The following is a 23,572-nucleotide window of genomic DNA, read 5'->3' as shown; positions in this document are numbered from 1 at the left end:
ATAGTGCTTTGCCTTGCAGGTAACACAGGAAACTGTAAAATTTGCTCTTTTTTGAGAACTGAATAATTTCTTTTCTGTGTATAAGAGGATTGGATACAGCGTGAGGAAGCAAAGTTGTGGTAAAAGGATACTTGATTGCTTTGCTTCTACAGATTAGTCTTCAAAACATTATTCTTTTATGTATTCATTTGAAATGTAAAGCATCATGATTATTTGATATGGGGGGATGGGATAAATTGCTGTTCAAAGTTAAAGAAAATTTGTATTTGATCTGTAAAAAGATAATTTCCAACTTTATAATAGAGACTTTTTTTTTTATAGTCAAATTTTTAGAAGTTATAAAACCTTTCTGTGCAGTTCTACCAGAAATTCAGAAACCCGAAAGGAAAGTAAGTATAATATTTTATTAATATAGAGGGTAGTTAAATGACTTATCTTGCCAAAGCAGCAAGATTGATTTACTTTCCCCAAACCTTTTCTGGTTGTAATTGGAAAAAAATTTACCTACTCATCCTTGCAAGAGGACAAAATAAATAAAAGTAATACAGACCTGCCTAAGTCTAAATAGGTTTCTCATGCTTTCCAAAATGATTGTTGTTTAAGTTGTAATATTTCCAAACCATGTGTTTCTCTGGCCTCTTTGTTAGTTAAGTCCATAGTGGCCATGGTAAGCTTTTGTAATCCCTGTATTACAGGGTGTGTGGTGCTTGCTAGTGTGACCTGCTGGGCTAGGAATGGTCCAGTCTGCTGGGTAGATTTTGATGAGTACCAACTGTTTTACATAAATGAATTGCAATTCTGCAGGTATATCCTTCCCGTTTATTGATTCAGTCATTGGAAAGAAAAATGACAGGAGTGCCTTTAGAAAGTATTGTAATTGAATCAAGTCATTCTTCCATCATTGTGTGCTTTTTGAGCTATTTAAATACTATTAATCCCAAACTGGCTAGTTCCTAGACATTCCTCTTCTGTACTTCGAATTTCTCATGAAATTAACAAGAATAGTGGCATGAAGATAGGTAAGAGTTTCATTGAACTTACTAATTTATTTAGAAGTATATTTCATTTTTAATAACTTGAGATGGTAAAAATAGTCAGTCTAGTGACAGTTAGGGCATCCCAAGAAATTAACTTTTCGTAGTTCATGAACTGACCTAGGATTGCCCGTATAATATTATAAAACTGTATAACATTACAGACAGTTGTAGAGTGGCATGATAGAATGTTAACTGAAACGTGCCTAAAGTGCCATCTACCTTTGTGCAATATACATGAGAATCGCCTGTATTTAAATTACCTCGCATGTCCAGGTATAATACCAAGGGAAAAAACTCACTGAACAACAGACTCCTCAACAATGAAGGACAAGAATGTAGAACTGGTCATGCTAGGGAGAGGGGTACTAATGGGAAAGGGAGGGTAAATGAGAAAGCAAAGAAAGTGAAGAAAGTGTACTTTCTAGACACGTATGAATGTGGAACATTCAGACCTGGTGAAATCACCACAAGAAGGGGACTAAGGTAGAAAGGAGAATAATGGAGGGGATGAACAAATTTGGGGGTATAATACGTATAAAAGGAGAAAAAGAAGGACATGAAGGTAAAACAAGTCTTGTTCAGGAGTTGGTACCAGAAGGAGGGGGGCGCGCATAAGGAAAGAGTGAAGGAGGGTGAATATGGTGGAAGTACTAAGTATTCATGTATGAAAATGGAACAATGAGACCTGTTGAAACTGTTCCAAGAAGGGGGGGGGTAAAGGATAATGATGGAGGGGCTGAATCTAACTAAGATATATTATAAGCTGTTTTGTGAATGTCACTTTGTACCTCTGGTACAATTATAATATATGCTAAAGAAAAAAAATAGAGGCTTATGTTTCAGAAGTTGAGCTGTTTGTTTTAGCTGCTGTAAGCTAGAGCGAAATAGACATTTTCAGAGTGACTAATAGCATGTCATGATGGGAATGTTGGTTATACTTTAATGTGGGTTTTTGCTTTAAATTTATTTTTTCTTGCTTTGGATTGAGCATTTTTTTTGTATTTTATTGTACAGATTCAGTTTAGAGAGAAGGTACTATGGACTGCTATAACTCTCTTCATTTTCTTAGTATGTTGTCAGGTATGTAACCATATTATATCAGTGTCTGTACTGTTGTTCTAAGATCTAGATTACTTAGAACTTGAGAAACTTGGTTAAAATAATATACTGTAATACACTGAGCATTGTTACTCCATTTTAAAATTTTTGGTGGTATTGGGATTTGAACTCAGGACCTCATGCTAGGCAAGTGCTCTACCACTTGAGCCACGCTTCCAAATCTTTTTGCAATGGTTATTTTAGAACTAAGGACTGGTCTCACTTTTTTGCACAGGCTGGTCTGTATCATGGTCCTTTTATTAGTGTTTCCTGCAGTAATGTGTGCCACTTTGCCCAGCTTCTTCTGTTGAGATGGGGATCTCAAACCACAACCCATCTGATCGCTACCTGCCAGGTACCTGGGATTTTTTTTTTTTTAAGTGGTGCTGGGGCTCAAACCCAGGCTTTGCATATGTCAGGCAAGCACTCTACCATTGAGCTGCATCACCATTGATTATTGTTATTCTTAATTTGAATTATTTTGCTCTATGTATTTCTTTTAGTTTACTAGTGAGTTTGGAAATTTTTTTCCTGTTTTCAGGTAATGATTGTTGCTCATATTTTTACTGAGATGCTTTTTTCCTATTGATTTTAGGATAGTTTTTTTATATATAAAAGTGACTTTGACATCTATTTCGCAAATATTTCTCTAGTTTCTTAGACCCTTGGGCTATACTGTGTTTGAAAATTAGGAAAATAAAATGGTATGCTTTTTAAATTAGTTTTTAACTGATACATAAAAATTTATCTCAACTGATACATTAAAATTGTTATATTTTTAACTGATATATAAAATAATTTATAACTATTAATACAGAGAGATTTAAGTACATAAAATAAGACTAAAATATGACCATTTCAGTGTTGTGAGAATTAAAGAAGATAATTTTAGTGAAATTTTTTTCAGGACTTTGAAAATTTATTAAAATATATATAAAAAACTTAAAACATCATGTCAGGTAGCAATAGATCAGATTAGGTCCATAATCTGGAGAAAAGCCAAATATTTTCTTTTTGAAGGATCAAGTCATCAGATCATTAAAACACATTTACTGCTGTATTTGGCTTAAATTTGTTTTGGATGGTCAGAAGGGAAATTTTTAAAGAATACAGGAAAGTACAAAGAAAAAAAGAACGGTTACCTGTATTCCTACCATCTATGTTTAACATCTTGGAAATTCCCCTTCCCTCATAAAAACAAGTCAACTTTATGGTATTACATGTACAAAGTAAAATCTAGTTGCACATGGTAGGCAAGCACTCATTTTTAAACTATGCATTTTGAAGAATTTTGACACTTATGTACACTCAAGAAACTACTACCCGAGTGGATGTAGAACATTTCAGTAAGTCCCTAAAATTCTCTGTAACATTTCTCAGGCACTGCCCACCTAACCTAGTCCTAGGCAAGCACTGGTCTGCATTCTGCACTATAATTTGATTTGGCTTCTCTGTAGTTTCATATAAATGAAATCATACAGCATTATCTTTTTATTTTTGGTAGTACTGGGCTTGAACTGAGGGCCTCACATTTGCTATGCAAGCTCAAATTGTGATCCTCATAATGTCCTCCTCCTAAGTAGCTGGGATTCCAGGTGTGTACCATGATGCCCAACCTAGCTTTAGTCTTTACTATCTGACTTTGTTACAATACTTTTGAAATTTATCCAGACTTTTTCATGTGCTTATTCAGTATTTGCTTATCTTTTGTAAAGTGTCTTTTCAAATCTTTTGTCCATTTGGAAAAAAACTGGTTAATGTCTCATTGTTGAATTTATTAATATATTAATAAATATAAATTAATAAAATAAATATATTTTATTTTCTGGATAAATGTCCTTTGTCTGATAAAGGTATTGGGAATAATTTCTCATTCTTATTTTGGCAGTTCTGGGGTTTGAACTCAGAGCCTCACAGTTGCTAGACAAATGCTACATCACTTGAACCATGCCTCCAGCCTTTCCTCATGCTTTTGCTCTGGCTGTCCTTAAACCACAGTCCTATTTTTGCTTCTCGTGTAGCTGGGCCTTTTAGTTTCTTAACATTGTTGAAGAACAGAAGTTTTTAATATGATGAGGTTGCTTATCTTTTTTTTTTGAACTCTGGGCTTCAGGCTTGCAAAGCACCAGCAGTTCATTGTGGATGGTGTGGGAAGTATTGTGAAGGACACGGCTGTGAGCATTCGTGTAGAAGCCTTTATGTGGCGACATACTTGGATAAAGACCTACGAGTAGAGTGGGTCGCATGGTAGGGTAGTGTGTTTTGCTTTTAAGAAACTGCCAGTTTTCCAAAATGGCTGTACCTTTTACTTTCTCTGCATTCTTGTTAACTCATAAGGTTTTCAGTCTTCTATTTTATTTATTTCTTTTCTTTTTTGGGGGGACTAAGGTTGACTCAGGACTTTGTGCTTGCAAAGCAGGTACTGTACCACTTGATCCACAGCTCCAGTCCATTTTGCTCTGGTTATTTTGGAGATAGGGTCTTGCAAACTATCTGCCCAGGCTGGCCTCAAATGGAGATCCTCTTGATCTCAGTCTCCCAAGTAGCTGGCATTAGAGGTATGAGCCACCAGCATCTGGCTTTTTTGGTTGGTTTGTTTGAAGGCTCATGGTTTTGGTTTCCTAACTGAGATATTTTTGCCTATTCTAAGGTCATAAAATTTTTTCTCCTGTGTTCTTTTAAACATTTTAGCTTGTATGTGTTGGTTTGTGATTTGTTCCAAGTTAATTTGAGGATCTGGTGAGGTAAGGGTTGACTTTTATTTATTTCTATATGGGTATCCACTTACTCTGGTACCATTTGTTGAAAAAAAATCCCCATTGATTTACATTGGTGTCTTTGTTGAAAATTAGTTAATATAAGCATGGTTTTCTCTACTCTGTATTCTGTTTTATTATAATAAACTACACTTCTCACAATTGGAACTTCGTAAGTCCTAATCAGTTTGTAAAAGTCCTTTGACTTTTTTCTTTGGCCAAATCATTTTGCCTGTTTTAGGTCCTTTATATTTCCGTATGAACTGTTAGAATCAACTTGTCACTTGTATGTACAATAGCCTGCTGGGATTATGATTTATGTTGCTTTAAATTTATAGGTATTGAAAATACTGAATCTTCTAACCTAGGGGTCAGCAAATTATTATGTGTAAAGGTCTAGATAGTAAATCTTTTAGGATTTGTAACATAATTCAAGAACTCAAGAAGAAAACAGCTCAAATAAGAGAATGGCATTTCTCAGGTTTGTTTCATGTGGTAAATTAATTTATGCATTTTTTGTGACTTTTTCTCCCTGTGTGTACATAGTTGTTAAGCTATTTCTTTTTGTCTTTCTCATGCTTAGGCAGATCTGCCTATATTGTAAGTGATTTTTTTATTCTGTTTCACTGAATTTCAAACAGGTTCTAACCAGTCTTCTCTAGCTTGAGGGTGTGGTGGGAGTGAGAAAAGGGCATTCAGTGCTTCCAGGACTCTGCACGCTCTCTCCCACCTACCCTCTCTCTCGAGTTTTGTTAACTATCTTGAAAAGGTTTTCATCATTCTGACTGGGGAGGACTGTACTCCATTCTAGGCTCCAGGTCATTTCCCAGTTCCCACTTTAGGGTAACAGTAGAAGCTTCAAGTCTAATAGAGGCTCATTGCTCATTTTTCTGTCACCCACTTCTCAGCTGCTATTTCTCCTCCCTCTTAACAAAGGAGGGAAAGTAAGGATATGTGCATTTGACTTTTCTCCAGGTTTGGAATGTTCATGGGCATTCTGACTTCCACTGTGATGGATAGGAGCAGCTTTGTTCTGAGTGCCCAGTCCTGATCTTTCATCTCCCACGGCTACCAGTGCTTCAGATTCCTAACACTTCTTCTTTTGCTGCTTTGCAGTGGTTTTGTTTTTCTTTTCTCTTAGCTTTAAAATTTTTCATTAGCTTTTTACTATTTTACATGTTTATGTTTTATTTCGTGTCAGAGAAGGAAAATGCTGTAATGTAATTGCAGTTTGCCATTGTGGTTTTTTGCAGGGCCTTCAGTGTGCTGGGCAAGTACTGTACCATTGGGCTACACGGCCAGCCCGCATCTTGCCATCTTAACCCAGACCTGTCTCAGTGGTTTTCAGTTCCCACTGCCTTTGGAAATCCCTATTGCTAATTTTCTCATTTTCCTTGTGATCTGTTCAGAGCATGGAATGCTCAAAGTACTATATTGTATTTTGCCAAGTTTGCTAAAAGAAAGACTTTAGGCAAACAAAATAAGTTTATTTGAGCATTGAAGGATTTGTGAGTGACAGCACCAGAAAGTTCTGCTCCCATGACCTGGGCAGCTTTGATGTGTACTGTCCTGTAATGTGAACTGGTTTTGGTACAATAACTCCCTCACTCCTCAGTGCTCACTTTAACTGGAGAGGGTCTGCAGCTGTAGGGCACACTTGAAATACACACACTTCATTTGTCACCATTTTATTTGGCTAATACGTTCAGATACTCACAGAGGTTTAGTTTGTTTAAAATTGCTGGCAGCATCTCTTGGGACTTTAAAAAAATAGGTTTCAAATAGAGAAGGTTTTTGAAAATAGTGGTGTGTTTTTCTTTGTGTCCGATCCCCATATGGTTGAGGAAGGGGTGCGAGCAAGTGCAATGTCTTAAACATGGGTCATATAATAGGAAGCTAGAGATAACCAGTATTTAGGATTTAGTTTTTCTACACAAATTTCTTATACTGTTGAACTTTTACTTTATTTACACAGCTTTGGATCTTTATTTTTATACCAGGGTTTCTAACTAGTGGCACTACTGAATTTTAGCCAGGACACTTCCTTATTGGGGTTGTTCTGTGCACTGTAGGATATTTAGCAGTGTCCCTCGCTTCTACCCACCAGATCCAGTAGTTAATACCCCTTCCCTGCCACCAAGTTTTTGCAACCCAAAATGTCCTATAGTAATCATCCTATAATCTCACGGGTGTATTTTTAATTGTGGTGAGAAAACATAACAAAATTATGTTCTTAACTCCTTTTAGGCGAATAGTTTAGGTATATTCAATTTTGGTACAATAGCTTTCTATACTCAGAAGTATTTACTAGTGAAATGCACCAAATAATGATTTCTGTTGGTTTTAGTTGAAGAATTTTACCCTAAAGGTATGGTTGTTTTTGGGATTGAGTATGGTGGTACATATCTGTAATCCCAGGGACTCGGGAGACAGAGCTAGGAGGATCGCGCTTTGAGTCTAGCCTGGGCAAAAGTTAGTGAGATCCTGTTTCAAAAATAAACCAGACTTGGTGGTACATGCCTGTGATCATGAGGTGTAGGTAGGAGGATTGAGGTTCAAGGCTGGTTCAGGCAAAAGGCAAGATGTTATTTAAAAACAAACTAAAGAGGGAAATGACTGGAGAGGTGTTTCAAGAGGCTGTAAGCTCACCCCCAGTACTGCGTCTCTGCTCAAAAAGATATGCTTGCTTTTGTTGTGGATCATGAGAAATAATGTCTTTAAAAATATTGCTAACCCAAGTGAAGGCCTTGAATACGTTTTTATAGAATATTTTGTGTAATATTTTAGATACCACTGTTTGGAATCATGTCATCAGATTCTGCAGATCCTTTCTATTGGATGAGAGTTATTCTTGCATCCAACAGAGGTATGTACTGCTTTTCTTACTGCCTTCATTTTGACAAATGTGGATTAACAACGATTTTTCAAGCTGGGCATGGTAGTGCAGGCTTTTGATCCCAGTTACTTAGAAACAGAGGCAGGAGGATCTTGAGCTTGAGGGCAGCTTAGGCAAACCTCTTTGGATGTCTTAATGTATTAACTTGGTAACAAAACTAGTGAAGGTAGTGAGACCCTGTCTCAAAAACAAAATAAAAACCAAGGACTGAGAGTGTAGCTCAAGGGGTAGAGCACTTGCCTAACATGCATGTGGCCCTGGGTTAAATTCCCAGTACCACAAAAACAGAAAACTACTTTTCAAGGTTTACAGGGAGAAGGAGACTATGACAGTAGAAGAAACCCATTGCTTGAGAAGAGAAACATGTAAATAGCGACACCACTCTGCATTTATTGTAGGGAAATTGGCCCTTGGGGCTTTCACAGACCCAATTAATTCCCTGTCTATTATGGTGTCAGAGAGGAGGTGACACATTTGCATTAGACTTTCCTCCTTGGACCCGTGGGGGAGAACAGCTTGAGCCCTCGCATAAGATAGCATGAGGTGGTCTGGGAGGCTAGCTAGATTGGATCATAGGCTTTTTGTATTTCAGGAATAATGATGGCCTATTCTGTAGAAATAGTTTAAATAGCAGACAGGTAGTTTTTGTAATATTTTTAGATTATAAGAATAATATTGGTTTATTATTTTTTAAAGACAGTGAAATTTATATGAAGCTGAAAACAAACATTTCACTTTGGAAGAGCTCTCCTGGAAAGATTGGCAGTTACTCATCTAGACTTTTTCTTTGCATATGTGTTCACACATTTAAGTCTGTATACTCTAACTTAAAAATAAGATACTACCTACATACTGTTTTGTTACCTGATTTGTTTATTTACTCTCTTAGATGAGCAATTTCATTTAATAACCATATGTTGTTCCATTATAAGGATCTGCTGTGATTTATTTAATCAGCCTTTCAACAAATTTCTGAGTTCTTACTATGTACCAAGCTTTGTGCCAGGTGCTAAGGGAGAGCAGTGAACAGACAACATCCTAATTTCCTTGCAGTTTATGTTTTCTGTATGGGGATCTAGACTCTATGTGAAGTGTATTGAATGGAGAATGATCCTCTAAAAAGGTGACATTGGACAAGAGACTGCAGGAAGTAAGACAGAAGGCCCATTGAAGACCTAGGGGAGGGAAGTTCTAGGAAGAGCAAGTGTGAAAGCCCTGAGAGGTTAGTGTGTGCTTAGTGTTCACAGAAAAGGTCTGTGTGGCCAGAAGAAATTTTTTTTCTTTTGTGGTACTGGGAGTTGAGCTCAGGGCCTCACATTTCTAGGCAAATGCTCTGCTAACTTTAGCTATGCCCCCAGGTCTTCTCTTTGTATTTTGTTTTTGAGATAGGATCGCTAATTGTCCAGGCTATCTTCAAACTTGTGATCCTCCTGCCCCTGCCTCCCAAGTAGCTGGGATTACAGGTGTGTACCACCACACCCAGTTTATAATTTTTTAATAGAATAAATTTCTAGAAGTTATTGGTCACAGGATAAGTACACTTAAATTTTCAACAGACAGAGCTAAATTATCTTTCACAGGGTTGTATTATTTTATGCTTCCAGCAACAATATATGACAATAATCATTTCTGTTCTGACAGTGGATATTAGTGTTTGAGTCTTTGTCAGGCAGGTAAAAATTGATATCTATTATTTAATTTCTGTTTTTTTACATACTGGTTTGCTTAAATACTTTTGTGTTTTTATTCAATATTTTCATTTCTTCTATGAGGAGACTTTTCATAGTGTGTTAAATTTTTGTTGTTTTGATTAATAGAAATTACCAAGTAGTTTCAATGCCAAAATTGAATTATTGGAAAGATACCGGTAATTTTTTGGAATCTAGAAAGGAGGTAAAGTAAGCAAAGGCAGTTTTTAGGCCCTCACAGCAGGGACTTCTGAACCTTTTCTCTGTGACTCAGAATTCCAAATTAGGAGGATTTATGGCAGTTTTGATCTTGGGTAGAGTTTGAGAGGTAGTACAGGGATGGGACAGATTGGGGTGCTGGATGGTAGATAACAGATGCTCCATGTTTCTGCTCGTTCCTTTTTTCAGCTGGTTCACTTTTCAGTTGATTTTGAGTTCTTTGCATGTTAGAGACACGAGCTCTATAATTTGTGTATGAATATCTTTTAACTGGGTGGCTTTGTTGCTACATGGAAGTTTCATGGTTGAATCTAGTATCTTTTTCTTGCTGGCTTCTAGACTTTTATTGTCATGCTTAGAAAAACTTTTTCTTTTTCCAAGATTACTAATATATTCATCCGTATTTCCTTCTTTTACTTTTTTTATGTTTAAATTTTCTATACATCTATCATTTATTTTTATACAAGCCATGAGGTAAGGAATCTAATTTTTTGTAAATGGCCAGTCATTTGCCAAGGTCCTTTTGTGCTCTCTCGGCTGGTGCAGGGAATTCTAGGGCCTAGCACTGCTAAAAACAATGTTCTGCCATTGAGCCACACCTCTCCCCCCCAGTCCTGCCAGGGTTTGATTGTCCTTTTTTCTGCTGACCCGAAGTGCCATATTTCCTGTTACAGATTGTCATGAAAGCTTGATTGAATCTGTTTCTGGATTAGATGTATTTGGTAGTCATAAATTTCAGCAATTTGACTTAACAAGAAATCTCTGTGGCTTTAACAGTAACAAATGTTTTTATCTTTCAATACTGAAGAAGTATCTGAAAAGAGATCAAGAATCTCTACAGTAGAATACGTTGTTATATTAGGTTATCTGTCTAGTATTTATAAAACACAGGATTTCAGGGAGTGATGTGGCAAAACAGTCTTGACCATGTTGTATTACTTAGTTCTGCATATTTCCTTACACAATTGGCACATTTGGTTTTCTTCATAAACCCATTTCATATTTTCTGTAGAGAAAACTTTAGAAAATACATGGGAAAAATCATCCATAATTCCACTGTGTAAAAATACCAGCAGTGAACATCTTGACCACCAGATTAAAATGATTGAAAGCTTATGACTGTACATACTATTTTCTAATTTCTTTTGCTACCCAGTATGTCATGAACATTCATGTCACTAAATATTCTGCATTAACATGGCATGCAGTTTTAAATTTTACATTAGAAGAGTTAACATTCTTCAATATTATTTTTATTAACTTGGTATGTAATTTTTGGAATTATTATATAATTTTTATTTTGCATTAAACATAAAAATCTTTAGCCAGATGTGGTGGTGCATGCCTGTAATCACAGCACTTGGGAGGCCAAGGCAGGAAGATCGTAAGTTCAAAGTCAGCCTGGACTACATAGTGAGTTTCAGACGAACCTGGGCTATATAGCAAGACTGTTGCAAAAAGAAAAAACTCTTTAGTATAAGATTAAAAGATTAGTAAAAGATTTGCATAGAAATCTTGGAAGGTTTCTTCCTTTCTTCCTTCTTTCCTTCTAGGGCTGGGGATTGAACCCAAGGCCTTGCACATGCTAAGCAAACACTCATTCTGCCTCTGAGCTATGCCACATCACCCCTTCCCCCCAGTTTGTGTGTGTGTGTGTGTGTGTGTGTGTGTGTTACTGGGGATTGAATTCAGGGCCTTGTGTTTGCTAGGCGAGCACTGTCACTTGAGCCATGCTGCAGTCTTTGTGCTTCTAGTTTGTTTTCATGTAGGGTCTCATGCTAACTTTGCCCATGCTGGCCTCCCAAGTAGCTAGGATTACAAGCATGTACTACCACACCTGGTATTTAGTTTATTCTTTAAATGCTTTTTTTTTAATTTTAGTGCGTGTTTTAATTTAAAAATATTTTCTATGTTGGTACTGGGGATTAAACTCATGCACCATGCTCTAGCATCAAGCTATACCCCCAGTCCTAGAAAGTTTCTTTTAAAAAGGACTGCTTTAATATCTTAAGTTTAGAATTTACAGAAATCGACATGTTATAGTACTTACAACACTTAATTCAAAGCACCATTGTAAGGTTGTGTTGATAATGAGCTTTTTAAAAAGTCTATTTAAGGAATGAAAGTTTGCTTGTTAACATTTAGACGTGTTTCAGGGAATGTTACTTGGGACTAGGACACTGCTAGATTCTTCTGTAGTATGTATAATAAAAATTGCTTACCTCTTTCCCCTTCCTTTACAGGAACTTTAATGGAGTTGGGTATCTCCCCAATTGTAACGTCTGGTTTGATTATGCAGCTGTTAGCTGGAGCCAAAATCATTGAAGTTGGAGATACACCCAAAGATAGAGCTCTGTTCAATGGAGCCCAGAAATGTGAGCATTATTACAATTAAAGAGGCTTTTCCAGATTGAAGAGTGCTTGTGGTAAAATTGTTTCCTGTAGTTTTTTCTTTTCTTTTTTTCTGTCCTTAGTTGTAAGCATGTATTTCTTTTTCCCCCAATTTTTGTCAGTATTTGGTATGATCATTACCATTGGGCAAGCCATTGTGTATGTCATGACGGGAATGTATGGGGACCCCGCAGAAATGGGTGCTGGGATTTGTCTTCTCATCATTATACAGGTAAGAAATCCAACATTTTCATGTGCTAATGAAACAGATCATAGAACAAGTTTGATTCCTTTTTTCCCTAGCCATTCTTCATGTGATTGATATATTCATTTTTCTTCTGAATTATTTTATTTAGTTATGTTTTGATTACTGAAATGATGCATATACATGTATTGATGTAAAAATTTAAATTTATTTAATAGCATCGTATAAAGAATGATGAAGCACCCCTATTTCATTGGTTCTAAGATGTACATTTTTTCACATTTTGATGTTTTCTCTCAAATCGGAATGCTTTCCTACAGTTAATAGTGCCTTAGTACTGCTGTCAGCCAGGGGCAGCCATGGAAGTTTTCATTGCTTGTGCATGTGTGTCTAGGCTATAGCTATTCAGGTTGTCCTTGTATCAGTTGATTATGTACAATGTTGATATAACAGGTGTTTGAGTTTATTCTCTGAAATGTCTTTAAAAAGCTCTGTTGTGATGGGCTGGGATAATGGCTCAAGTGGTAGAGCACCTGCCTAGCAAGCATGAAGTCCTGAGTTTAATCCCTAGAACTGCAAAAAAAACAAACTTTGTTTTAAAGCCAGGCATGGTGGAGCACATCTGTATTCCCAGCTGCTTGGGTGGCTGAGGTGGGAGGATCTTTGAGCCCACCAGTTTGAGACCAGTCTGGGCAGCATAGCAAGACATCATCTCAAAAAACAAAAACAGAAACAAAACTTGTGATTTATTTTTGAGATGAAAATTATTGTGCATACAGAAAGTTACATAAAGAGCAAGCTATAGGATAAATATTTAAGTCTAAGTCTGAATTGCCTTTTTTATAGTCAGAACATAAAAATTCTTTGTTATAAGTTTTTTTTGTTTGTTTGTTTTGCTGGGCATTTAACCCAAGGGACTTGCATATGTGGGGCAAGCACTCTACTACTGAGCTACTTTCCCAGCTCTTGGTTTTTTGGGACAAGGTCTTGTTACATAGCTCAGGCTGGCCTCAGGGTTGAAATCCTTCTGCCTCTGTCTTCAGTGCTGGGATTATAGCTATGCATCACCATGCCCATAGTACAGTTGTGGTATTTTAGATAATAATATGTTAGTGTCAGTGGACTACCATGTATATACACATACATTATATTCCACAGCTATTTCACGGGGGACTTATGAGTGGAATTTTTTTTTTGGTGGAGCTGGGGTTTGAACTCATGGCTTTGTGCTTCCAAAGCAGGAGCTCTACCACTTGAGCCACACCTCCAGTCCATTTTGCTCTAGTTATTTTGGAAATGGGGTCTTGTGAACTGTTTGCCCTGGCTGGTCTCAAACTGCGATCTTTCTGATCTCAGCCTCCCAAGTAACCAGGAATGCAGGCATGAGCCACCAGTGCCTGGCTCAGGAATGGAATTTTTTAAAGGCCAACATAATTAATGACTATACTAAGTATCTGAAATGTGTAAAGTCAAGAAGGTATTATGCCGTTGTAGAATCCTTGAAAATTATTTAGAGAAATTCCCAGAATGAGTTTACTTAAATTACATAGTATTTATTGTCGGTTTTTTTTTGCTTGTTTTTGTGGTACTGGGGATTAGAGCCAGGCAAGTATTCTACCACTTGAGCCAGGCCCTCAGCCTTATTTATTCTGCTTTGAAAAGAAGTTTGCTTCAGTTGATACGTAATGGGTATCTTCAGTTCTAATTAACTTGGAAATCCATCTTCTTGTCTACTCCATAATATTCTTATTAGGAAATTTTTTCTAACAGTTCATAACCCCAAATGCCAGTTTATATATATATTTGTATATATGTGTGTGTGTGTGTGTGTGTGTGTGTGTGTGTATGTAGAGAGAGAGAGAGAGAGAGAGAGAGAGAGAGAGAAATACGACTATCTTAGACTGGCATAGTTAACCATTTTTTTTTTTTTTTAAGATACCTTACATAGTAAGTAAATGAAATGTTAGATTGTTTAATGAGCATGACTTTAGAGAATAAGGCAAGTTAGAGCATTCAAGTATTTGTTGGTGTCACTAACAGTAAGAGTGGTTTTTCTAAAGACATAGAACTATTTTGTCTTTGGTTTAGGGCAGGAATTTTTAATGCTTTTTGGTAGCTTTATAAGCCCCTTTGTGTCTCCATTTGTTATAAGATACATTTCCTTACAGAATAGCATTGCCTTTATTTCTCAAATTACAAGTCACTTGCCTGGCAAAATGATAGGCATTGTGAATTGGAGGATGAGATGTAAAGAAGACCCTCTGAGACAGATGAGCACTTCTCAACGCTCAGGGTCTCTTCACATGCGTTGGCCTGTTGAGGATGCTGAGAGACCAATTTCTGCCCTGTTTTCGTTTCTTTATAGCCTTTGCTTTATGCAACCCATAGTTGAGAGTAATCGTTTTTGTTTTGTTTTGGTTCTGGAGATTGAATTTAGGGTCTTGAGAATGCTAAGCACACATTTGATACTACTCATCTATACCCTCAACCCAAAATAACCTTGGTTTTTCAAAGACATTCAGAACTGGTATCTAGCTCTTATATAGAACAGTATGCACCTCTGAAATTTTTCTTGTACCTTCCTAAGTATATATTTAGACTCCTGAGGAACCTTAGTCAAGCAATCCTGGATTAGTTAGAAAAGAATTGACCTCTTACAGAGTCAATTATAGATTTAAGTAGATAGAAAGTGCAGTTATCTTGATGTTTATTTTCAGTATTCAGAACTTGAAGAATAATTATATCCAGGAATTAAACAAGTGAATATGTATTAATTGGTTTACAAAAATTCTGGTATATAAATATTGGTATTGTGGTTAATTCTTCTAGTGTTGATGCATTTATGTCATGTTTGATCACTGGCAGGCAATGACCCATTTGTGTCTTTTTCACGACATTGCTAACATTGAAAATAACGTTGATATGCTGAAGAGCAAAAATGGATCAGTTTGTTTTCACCTAGAAACATAGGTTTTTAAAAACTGTTTGCATGCTGTTATGGAAAGTATATTTCACTTTATTTGTTCTTAACTCATTCACATAGTCAGTTCCACTAATTGGTTTTAAAATCTAAATAGTGTATCTTGCTTAAAGTAAAAAACACAAATAGAAAATGTCTGTGTGCATGGCACATAACAAAGATTAGTATAGAAAATGTCTGTGTGCATGGCACATAACAAAGATTAGTATATTTTGTCAAACTAAGTGCTGCATGCTTTTACGTGCAGAGTTGAAATAATCAAGTATGAGCCAGGGCAGGTGGCTCATGCCTGCAATCCTGGTTACTCAGGAAATGGAGATTGGGAGGCAAAAAATTAATGAGACCTCCTTTCAACAAGGTCGCTGAGTATGGTGTTCTGTACCTGTCATCCCAGCTAGTGGGAGGAGCAAGTAGGAGGATTGTGATCCAGGTCAGCCCAGGCGAAAATTCAAGACCTTATTAGAAAAATAACTATAGAGCTGGAGGTATGGCTTAAGTGGTAGAGCACCTGCCTCGCAAGCAAGAGCCCGGAGTTCCAATCCCATTATCACTCCCCACACCAAAAAAAGTGTGATTACACTCAGTCCAGAGGCTCACAAAGTACACTGCGTGTGCACGTGTGGTCATATGGTCTGTTCTTCCCGCTGTGCTGCTCATGGAGGTGCTCTTGTCACTTCCTGGCTTCTTTTTTTCTTTTTTGTTTTAATGGGGTTGTGCTTTGAACTCAGGGCTTTGCTCTTGCAAAGCAAATGCTCTTCTGTTTGAGCCACACCTCCAGTCCATTTTTCTCGTTATATAGAGATGGGGCCTCACAACCTGTTTGCCTGGGCAAGCCTCTAAACTTGATTCTCCCAATCTCAGCTTGTGAGTCACCGGCCCTTTTTTAATAAACATGCATGATTTTTACTGCTTTTTATCCTTTAATTATAGGAACCATTTCTCACTGAGATTTCCTTATAATTCTTTTTTTTCCCTTTGGGGAAATAAGAGTTTAATTTTCATAAGCATATCCATGAACCACTCTGTGGTCTACCCTGTTCTGAACAGGGGGTCTTGGAGAGTTACAGTCATTTCAGACTTTTGGACAAGTCATCTATCAGAGCTCAGGATAATGCATTTTGGTTGGCTGATATTTGGTGGACAGCCATTATTCCCTGCATAGGGATAGGTTGCTGTGTTTATGACTGGGAATACTCATTCATTGCCAAATTGTGGTCAAAATAAAGTCTAAACAACAACATTGTGTAAGGTAAGCACGCTTAAATGTATAATGCATAACCGGTTTGATGTCTCATCTGACAGGTGATTTAGGGGGAAGTGAGTGGATAATGAGGGTAGACGACTTCAGAGCTGGGAGGAATTGATGTGATTTCCTTGATTCTGTAGGATGGTGCCTTTAAAGTTGGGGACCTGTGTCAGGCTGGGGGAATAGAGCATATTTCCTTCACTCTTGATGAAGTCATTCAGTCAGGAAGGAGACATGTGACTGAGGAGGTCACTTGAAAGGCTATGGATTGTTTTTAATTGATGCATGCTTTTTACAGAAATGTCTTCTCCAAGAAGAAAATTAAGAAAGTTCAGTGTCACATAAATTAAAGTTAGTATGCTTTCATTTTTAAAAAAAATTTATCAGCTTAAAAACCTGGAAAGCTCTTAACTGTCTTTAACTTTACATGTTGTCTTTGTCACAATAAGTATAAAATATAGTTTTTACATTGTTATAATCTGTATACATAATTTGTATGCTACTTTTTTACTTATTCTTTACGTATTATATGTAATATGTCTATGTAATATACAAATTATATAGTACTTTGTAAAAAGTATTAATATAGTCCTCATTCTTTAGTGGCAATGTAAAATTGTATCTTATTACTCTAATACATTTGGACTTTTATTTACTTGTAGGTATTTGGGATGTTTTCAGTTTTTTGCTGTGAAATTCTACAGCTGTGATAATTTTTGTTTTAGTATGCTTTTTTCAAATAGACCCTATTTAAACACTGTAAGGGAAATTCTTCAGAAAGTTTAAATATTCTCTAAAAGATGAAGCGTGTGCTATGGAATGTACCAGTACTTCTAATCCTCTGGTTTTCAGAATTGGCTTCTGACTAAACTCAAACAGCTCAAAAGCTGTCAGTAGAACAGTGATAGTGTAACAGGTCTGATGTTAAAAATGCCCCGTACTTTGCAATAGCCCATGGCATTTGTCTTTCCCCTTCCTGAGTTTATTCTTGCTTCTGCTTACGTGCATTTCTTTTCCTACAGTTGTTTGTTGCTGGTTTGATTGTGCTGCTGTTAGATGAGCTGCTACAGAAGGGTTACGGCTTGGGGTCTGGTATTTCCCTCTTTATTGCCACCAACATCTGTGAAACCATTGTCTGGAAGGCCTTTAGTCCCACTACCATTAACACTGGCAGAGGTACATTGCACAGTGACTGCAACTGCACGAGTTTTGCTGATGTGTACTGAAAACAAGTCCACCATGCAGCAGGACATGCCTGTAGCCATTCTGGTTTGCCACCCCAGGGGACAGTGAATGCTAATTGTTCAAAACTTAAGAAGCAGAGATGTATGGAGTATGCAGTACTACTTCACAAAGAGTAATAGCTAAATTTTAGACTCTGCTCACTTAATGTTTCATTGATTGCAAACAGATTTTTTTAAAAATTTGTTTAAGAAACTTTTGCTGACCTTGTTTAAGCCATTGCTGTTAAAGTCATTTACCTGACTTCAGTATTCCCCAAAGAATGAAAAGGTAGTGGGTTCAGATTTCCCAAATGAGGTCTGCTGTCATCATATTTTTAGAGAGCACTCATACTTCTGCTTCTCTTCTTATTGGCTTTGGCACAGCATCTAAGTTTTGAAAGATTTCATTCTGTCTTTCCCCTTATCCTTCTACTTCTCTCAGTTAGTCTAACTGGTTCACATCTAACTCTGATCCCAGTCTTAAAAAAACAGTAATGATGATGACTTATTAATGTTCTTGGTACAATAACCTGAAAAGCAAGCTTGGTAGATAACACATATCCTTTAATTCTGACATTTTTATTCTGCTTTGCTGCTGCTGTTCTATTTTTCTTAAAGACACTCCCTTTTCCTAAAGGAGAGGCAAATCTTTATGAATGAAATAAATGTTTGCTAAATTCTACTTTGGATGTTTTCATCAAGAATATCTCTTGAGAAAACTTTAGATTGATGCAGAAATTTGCCTCTGTGATCTAAGTGTTTTTAAAACCTGCTCACATGGCTGTGTCATAAAGCAAACAGTGGTGAATTATTTTGACTTGAGTTTCAGGTTGTTTTGACCTTTGGGACTTTTTAGAAAAGGCTTGCACAGTTCATTTCTGTCTATACTTCATAGGTACCGAGTTTGAGGGAGCAGTCATAGCTCTGTTTCATTTGTTGGCCACCAGGACAGACAAAGTCCGAGCTTTGAGAGAGGCTTTTTATCGGCAGAACCTACCCAATCTCATGAATCTCATTGCAACAGTTTTTGTATTTGCTGTTGTTATATACTTTCAGGTAAGTAATCGTGTCGCTGAAGTGAGTGAGATGTGGGCAATACCGTTTGAAATGTTGATGTCTAACAAGTCCATGTCTCGAGATCTGGTCAAGCAAATAATTCTGTTCTTTAGACTCTAGTCTGAAGGGACAAAATACTGGTGATATGAAATGAAAGAGTTTGTGTGCAAGGGAGAAAGTGTTTGTTAGCATTATTATTCATCCTTTCTGCTGTTGCTTTTTTTCCCTTCCCTTCTTTTTTTTCCGCTTCCTCTGTCCGTCCCTCCCTTTCTCTCTCTCTCTCTCTCTCTCTCTCCAGATTCTTACTATCTAGCCCAGGCTGGCCTGGCGCTCACAATCCTCATGCCTTAGCCTCTTGAGTGCTGGGATGCTAGGCCTGTGCCACCACACCTGGTTGTCTGCTTGTCTTGATATGACAGTTCTTCTGACTCAGTCTTGATTGCATTTTTAGGGATTTCGAGTTGACTTGCCTATCAAGTCGGCCCGCTATCGTGGGCAATACAGTAGCTATCCCATCAAGCTCTTCTACACCTCCAACATCCCCATCATTCTTCAGTCTGCCCTGGTCTCAAACCTGTATGTCATCTCCCAGATGCTGTCTGTGCGATTTAGTGGCAACTTTTTAGTCAACTTACTAGGACAGTGGGCCGTAAGTATGTGTTTACTTTTATAATATTTAAATGTATTATAACTTGCATTTTATGGTTTTATGTTTAACTGGGATAGACACTGAAGCAGCTATGTAAAATTTTCAGATTCATCTGCTTATAGCATTTATTTATCTGGAAGAATTGGTAAGTGTTGTAAAACTAAGATTGGCCAGTGTTTTTTACTGTTTTACTATCTAGGAATAATGTTTTCATATATTACTTGAATGACCTTTTAGGCTAACATCAGTTTGTTTCATAAAAATGACTTTACTGTTTTGTAATCTTGAATCTCTATTTTCTGTAGTAATGTTTTTCTAAAAAACTGTGGAAAAAAAGCTATTTGCAGGTAATATATGGGGTACTAGAATCATTCTTTCCTATTTTCTTTCCATTTTTCATTTGCTGAATAGCAATAAACTGTGTGGTTAACTACCCTGGAGATAGGCATGGAATTAGTAAGACTGAAGAGAGAGCTAAATATAGAATCCAGTAAACTCTTGACTGCTCTTTATGGATCCTTTTTATTATAACTTCTTCTAAAGCAATCCAGCCATGTTGCTTTTGAAGTTTAAGTTATTGGATTAAATTTTGATTGATTTAAAATTCTGACAAGTATTTTTCCCTCTTAAAATGATGGAATTAAAAGAGTAATTTCCTTTATTCTTTTGCAAAGTATAAATTCTAGAATTTGTATTCCATCAAAAATGGAATGTTTTGTATCATTCTTAAAATATGGTATTCTGTGCATTTACCTTTAAAGATTTTTTAATACTTATTTGCTATGCATAGATGGCTTCTTTTAATAATGTATAAAAGAATATAAAGTTTAGGCAGTGAGCTATTTTCTGTCAAAATGTTGATAGTTTTTTGTTTTTTGGGACGGGGTCTCACTTGGTAGTTCTGTGGTTGACCTCAAAGTTGCTTATGTAGCCCAGACTGGCCTTAAACTTGTGATCCTCCTGTCTCAAGTGCTGGGATTACGAATGTGTTCTACCATGCCTGGCTGATGCATTTAAAGCTTTTAAAATGTAGTATCATTTGTAAAGATTACAGTATGTCAGAGTCTGATGCAATTCAGAAAATTTCATATTCTAAATACAGTCAGCTTAGTTGTAAAAGTGATCGTACGCCTGTGTTCAGGAAGACAAAGGATTTTGCTGATTTTTTTTTTTTTTAATTCACTCTAGGGCTAGAGGCATGGCTCAAGCATTAGAGAATCTGCCTTGTAACTTGAAACCCTGAGTTCAAACCCAGGAGTGCAAAAAAAAAAAATCGATTGTTAGTGTGTTCAAAATGTCTTGTATAAAATATTGTACAATTTTTAAAAAGTGAAGGTAGTAGATACAATAGTATCTTTAAGTTTCCGTAACTTACATAGAATCATGGGCTGAGGGGTTTAAACCTAAAACACCATCATAATCTTGGACAAATCTGAACTGACAAAATGAGTTGTGGCCAGGTGCACCCTGTAGTCCCAGATGCTTGGGAGGCTGAAGCATGAGGACTGCTTCAGCCCAGTACTTCGGAGTTAGCCTGGGCAAAACATAGCAAGACCCCATCTTTAAAACAAAACAGACCAAACAACCTCCCCACCAAGAATTCTTAAGGTCTGGGGTGGGGGGGGTTTAGCCCAGTGGCACAGTGAATGCTGAACATGTTGGAGGCCATGAGTTCAGTCCCCAGAAGAGCAAGTATTCGGTCTGGCTGACCATTTTTGTTCTTGCTGTATAGGATGTCAGCGGGGGAGGACCTGCCCGTTCCTACCCCGTTGGAGGCCTGTGTTACTATCTTTCTCCTCCTGAGTCCATGGGTGCCGTATTCGAGGACCCTGTCCACGTAGTTGTTTATATCATCTTCATGCTGGGCTCGTGCGCATTCTTTTCTAAGACATGGATAGAGGTGTCTGGTTCCTCAGCCAAAGATGTAAGTACTTGGCGTAATTAAAAGTTATCTTTGGTTCATAGTTTTAGTTGTCAAAAAAGTAATTGTCATTTAAACTTTGTTGAGTTCATACAGTCTTAGTGAGGCAGTATTACCCCAAACAGGCTAAAAACTGTTTTCTGAAAGGTAGAAAGTCTTACCCTGGTTTATGATCCTCCAGAAGTCAACTCTACTCAACACTCTTTTTCCTTAGTATTTACTTTCTTTTTCTGGAGGTGATAATGAAGAAAGGTTGAGAAACACTGGTTAATATGCAGTTGGCAGCATTCGTGCCTCAGTTTCCTCAGGCTGAATAGGAATGCTGCAGTGCTCCTATATTTGACTTTGCAGTGTGTATAAAGCACACACATAGAACCTGGTAGATAGTAAGCAGGGAAATGTTAAGTTTGGTTTAAAAGTTATTTTTCTTTTGGCAGGTAGCAAAACAGCTTAAAGAACAGCAAATGGTAATGAGGGGTCACAGAGATACCTCTATGGTTCATGAGCTTAATAGGTAAGCTGATTAGATTCATTCCTTTATAAGAGTACATATGTGTTTTCAGTCTTTTACCACTAAATGTTAATCACTTTATTTGTTCAAATTCATGTAAAGTTTTCTGCTCTACACAAGAGAACTGAAATTTAACACAGAACTTAAATGTTCTCCACACCAAAATTGACCCCTAAATTATTTTGTGTTCCTTTCATTGCTAAAATGGTGTAAATCATAGTTCTCAGTGTTGGCTGAATGCACGTAAGTGACCTTTGTGATTTATTTCCAGGCATCAGGCTTTTAGTCTTTGGTACAGCTTTATTGAGATACAAGTCACACACCATGTAATGCACTCTTTTGAAGTATATAGTTGAGTGGTTTTTGAGGTATATTTAGAGCTGCACAACATTACAATCTTAATTTTTAAGAACATTATCATTGCTCAGAAAGACCCTGTATCGAGTAGTTAGTCTTCGTTCTTACCTTTCCCTCGTCTCCTCAGCCCCGGGCAACAACTGTTTACTTTCTCTCTCTCTAGATTTGTCTGTTCCAGACAGTTCACGTAATTTCTCACATAAATGTAGTCTTTTGTGAATGCTTTTCACTTTCCATGTTTTCATGGTTCTTCATGTTACAGCATGTGTCAGTATCCCTTTTATTCTTGAATAGTATCCCATTGCACTACATCTTCATCCATTCATCAGTTGATGGAAATCTGGGTTGTTTCTATTTTTGAGCTAACACTATGATGATAGTGCTAGTGTGAACACACTTTTACAGGTTCTCTCGAAGTGGAAGTGTTAGGTCACACAGTAAGTGTTTAACATCTTGAGGAACTGCTAAAATATTTTCCAGAGTGGCCGCACAGTTCTACATTCCTTCTAGAATAGATGAGGGTTCCAACTGCTGCATATCCTCACCAGCACTAGTTTCTTGTTTTTTGGGTGTGGAGTGGTATCTCACTGTGGCTTTTATTTCCTTTTTCCTGTGACTAATGATGTAGAACATTTTTTCATGTAGTTATTGACTACACATCTTATTATGAAGGAATATCTGTTCACATTGTTTGCTCATTTTTAGATGGGTTGTTTTTTTGTTAGTGTGTTTTAAGAGTTGGGATTTTTTTTTGTTTGTGGTACTGGTGTGGAACAGGGCCTCACACATCTTACACATGCTAGGCAAGTACTCTTACCACTAAGCTACTTCCCCAGCCCTTGGGTTTTTTTGTGTAGAAGTATTGTCAGATATGATTTATAGTCATTTCCTCCAATTTTATAGGCTTTATTTACACTTTTCACTTCCTTGATGTCTTTTGGTGCCCAAGTTTTTAATTCTTTTTTTTTTTTTTTTTACAATCAGTGCAGTTTGTTTTGTTGCTGTTTGTTCTTTGCCTTATTCATCTTTTTCCTTTTTTTTTCACTATTGTTGCACTGGGGGTACAACTGTGACATTTATAAAAGTTTTACAACTTAGTATTGTAGAATTCACTCCTTCCCAAGGTTTTGATTTTGATATAGCCCAATTTTACGTTTCTTTGTGCTGCTTTTGTGTAGTGTGTAATAAAACTTGCCAAACCCAAGGTCACAAAGATTTATTCTGGTTTTCTCCAAGGAGTTTTAGGTCTGACCCATTTTAATTTTTGTGTATACTAAGAGATGTGCTCTGCATTCCTTATTTGCATATGGATATGTAGTTGTCCCAGCACTGTTTATTG

At 36.9% G+C, this 23,572-nt stretch overlaps 1 protein-coding gene across 4 annotated transcripts in view; it reads left to right on the top strand.

The window, feature by feature from the left end:
• Positions 1 to 23,572, top strand: part of Sec61a2 (SEC61 translocon subunit alpha 2) — a 30,375-nt gene that overhangs the window by 1,862 nt on the left and 4,941 nt on the right. The window contains exons 2-11 of one of the 4 annotated variants that reach the window (XM_020157668.2): positions 322 to 389; positions 2,052 to 2,117; positions 7,679 to 7,757; positions 11,938 to 12,069; positions 12,208 to 12,317; positions 17,539 to 17,692; positions 18,635 to 18,795; positions 19,247 to 19,444; positions 21,177 to 21,368; positions 21,803 to 21,879. In XM_020157668.2, coding sequence (XP_020013257.1) covers positions 322 to 389; positions 2,052 to 2,117; positions 7,679 to 7,757; positions 11,938 to 12,069; positions 12,208 to 12,317; positions 17,539 to 17,692; positions 18,635 to 18,795; positions 19,247 to 19,444; positions 21,177 to 21,368; positions 21,803 to 21,879 — 1,237 coding nt within the window. Of the gene's footprint in view, positions 1 to 321; positions 390 to 2,051; positions 2,118 to 7,678; positions 7,758 to 11,937; positions 12,070 to 12,207; positions 12,318 to 16,814; positions 16,868 to 17,538; positions 17,693 to 18,634; positions 18,796 to 19,246; positions 19,445 to 21,176; positions 21,369 to 21,802; positions 21,880 to 23,572 lie in introns of those variants that run through there. The other 3 variants (XM_020157670.2, XM_074056649.1, XM_074056648.1) reach the window with 3 other exon arrangements.

Source organism: Castor canadensis, chromosome 15 (genome assembly GCF_047511655.1).
Source record: "Castor canadensis chromosome 15, mCasCan1.hap1v2, whole genome shotgun sequence".
NCBI lineage: Eukaryota > Metazoa > Chordata > Mammalia > Rodentia > Castoridae > Castor > Castor canadensis.
Note: the sequence above shows the minus strand (reverse complement) of the source record. Positions and strands in the feature narration are given on the sequence as shown.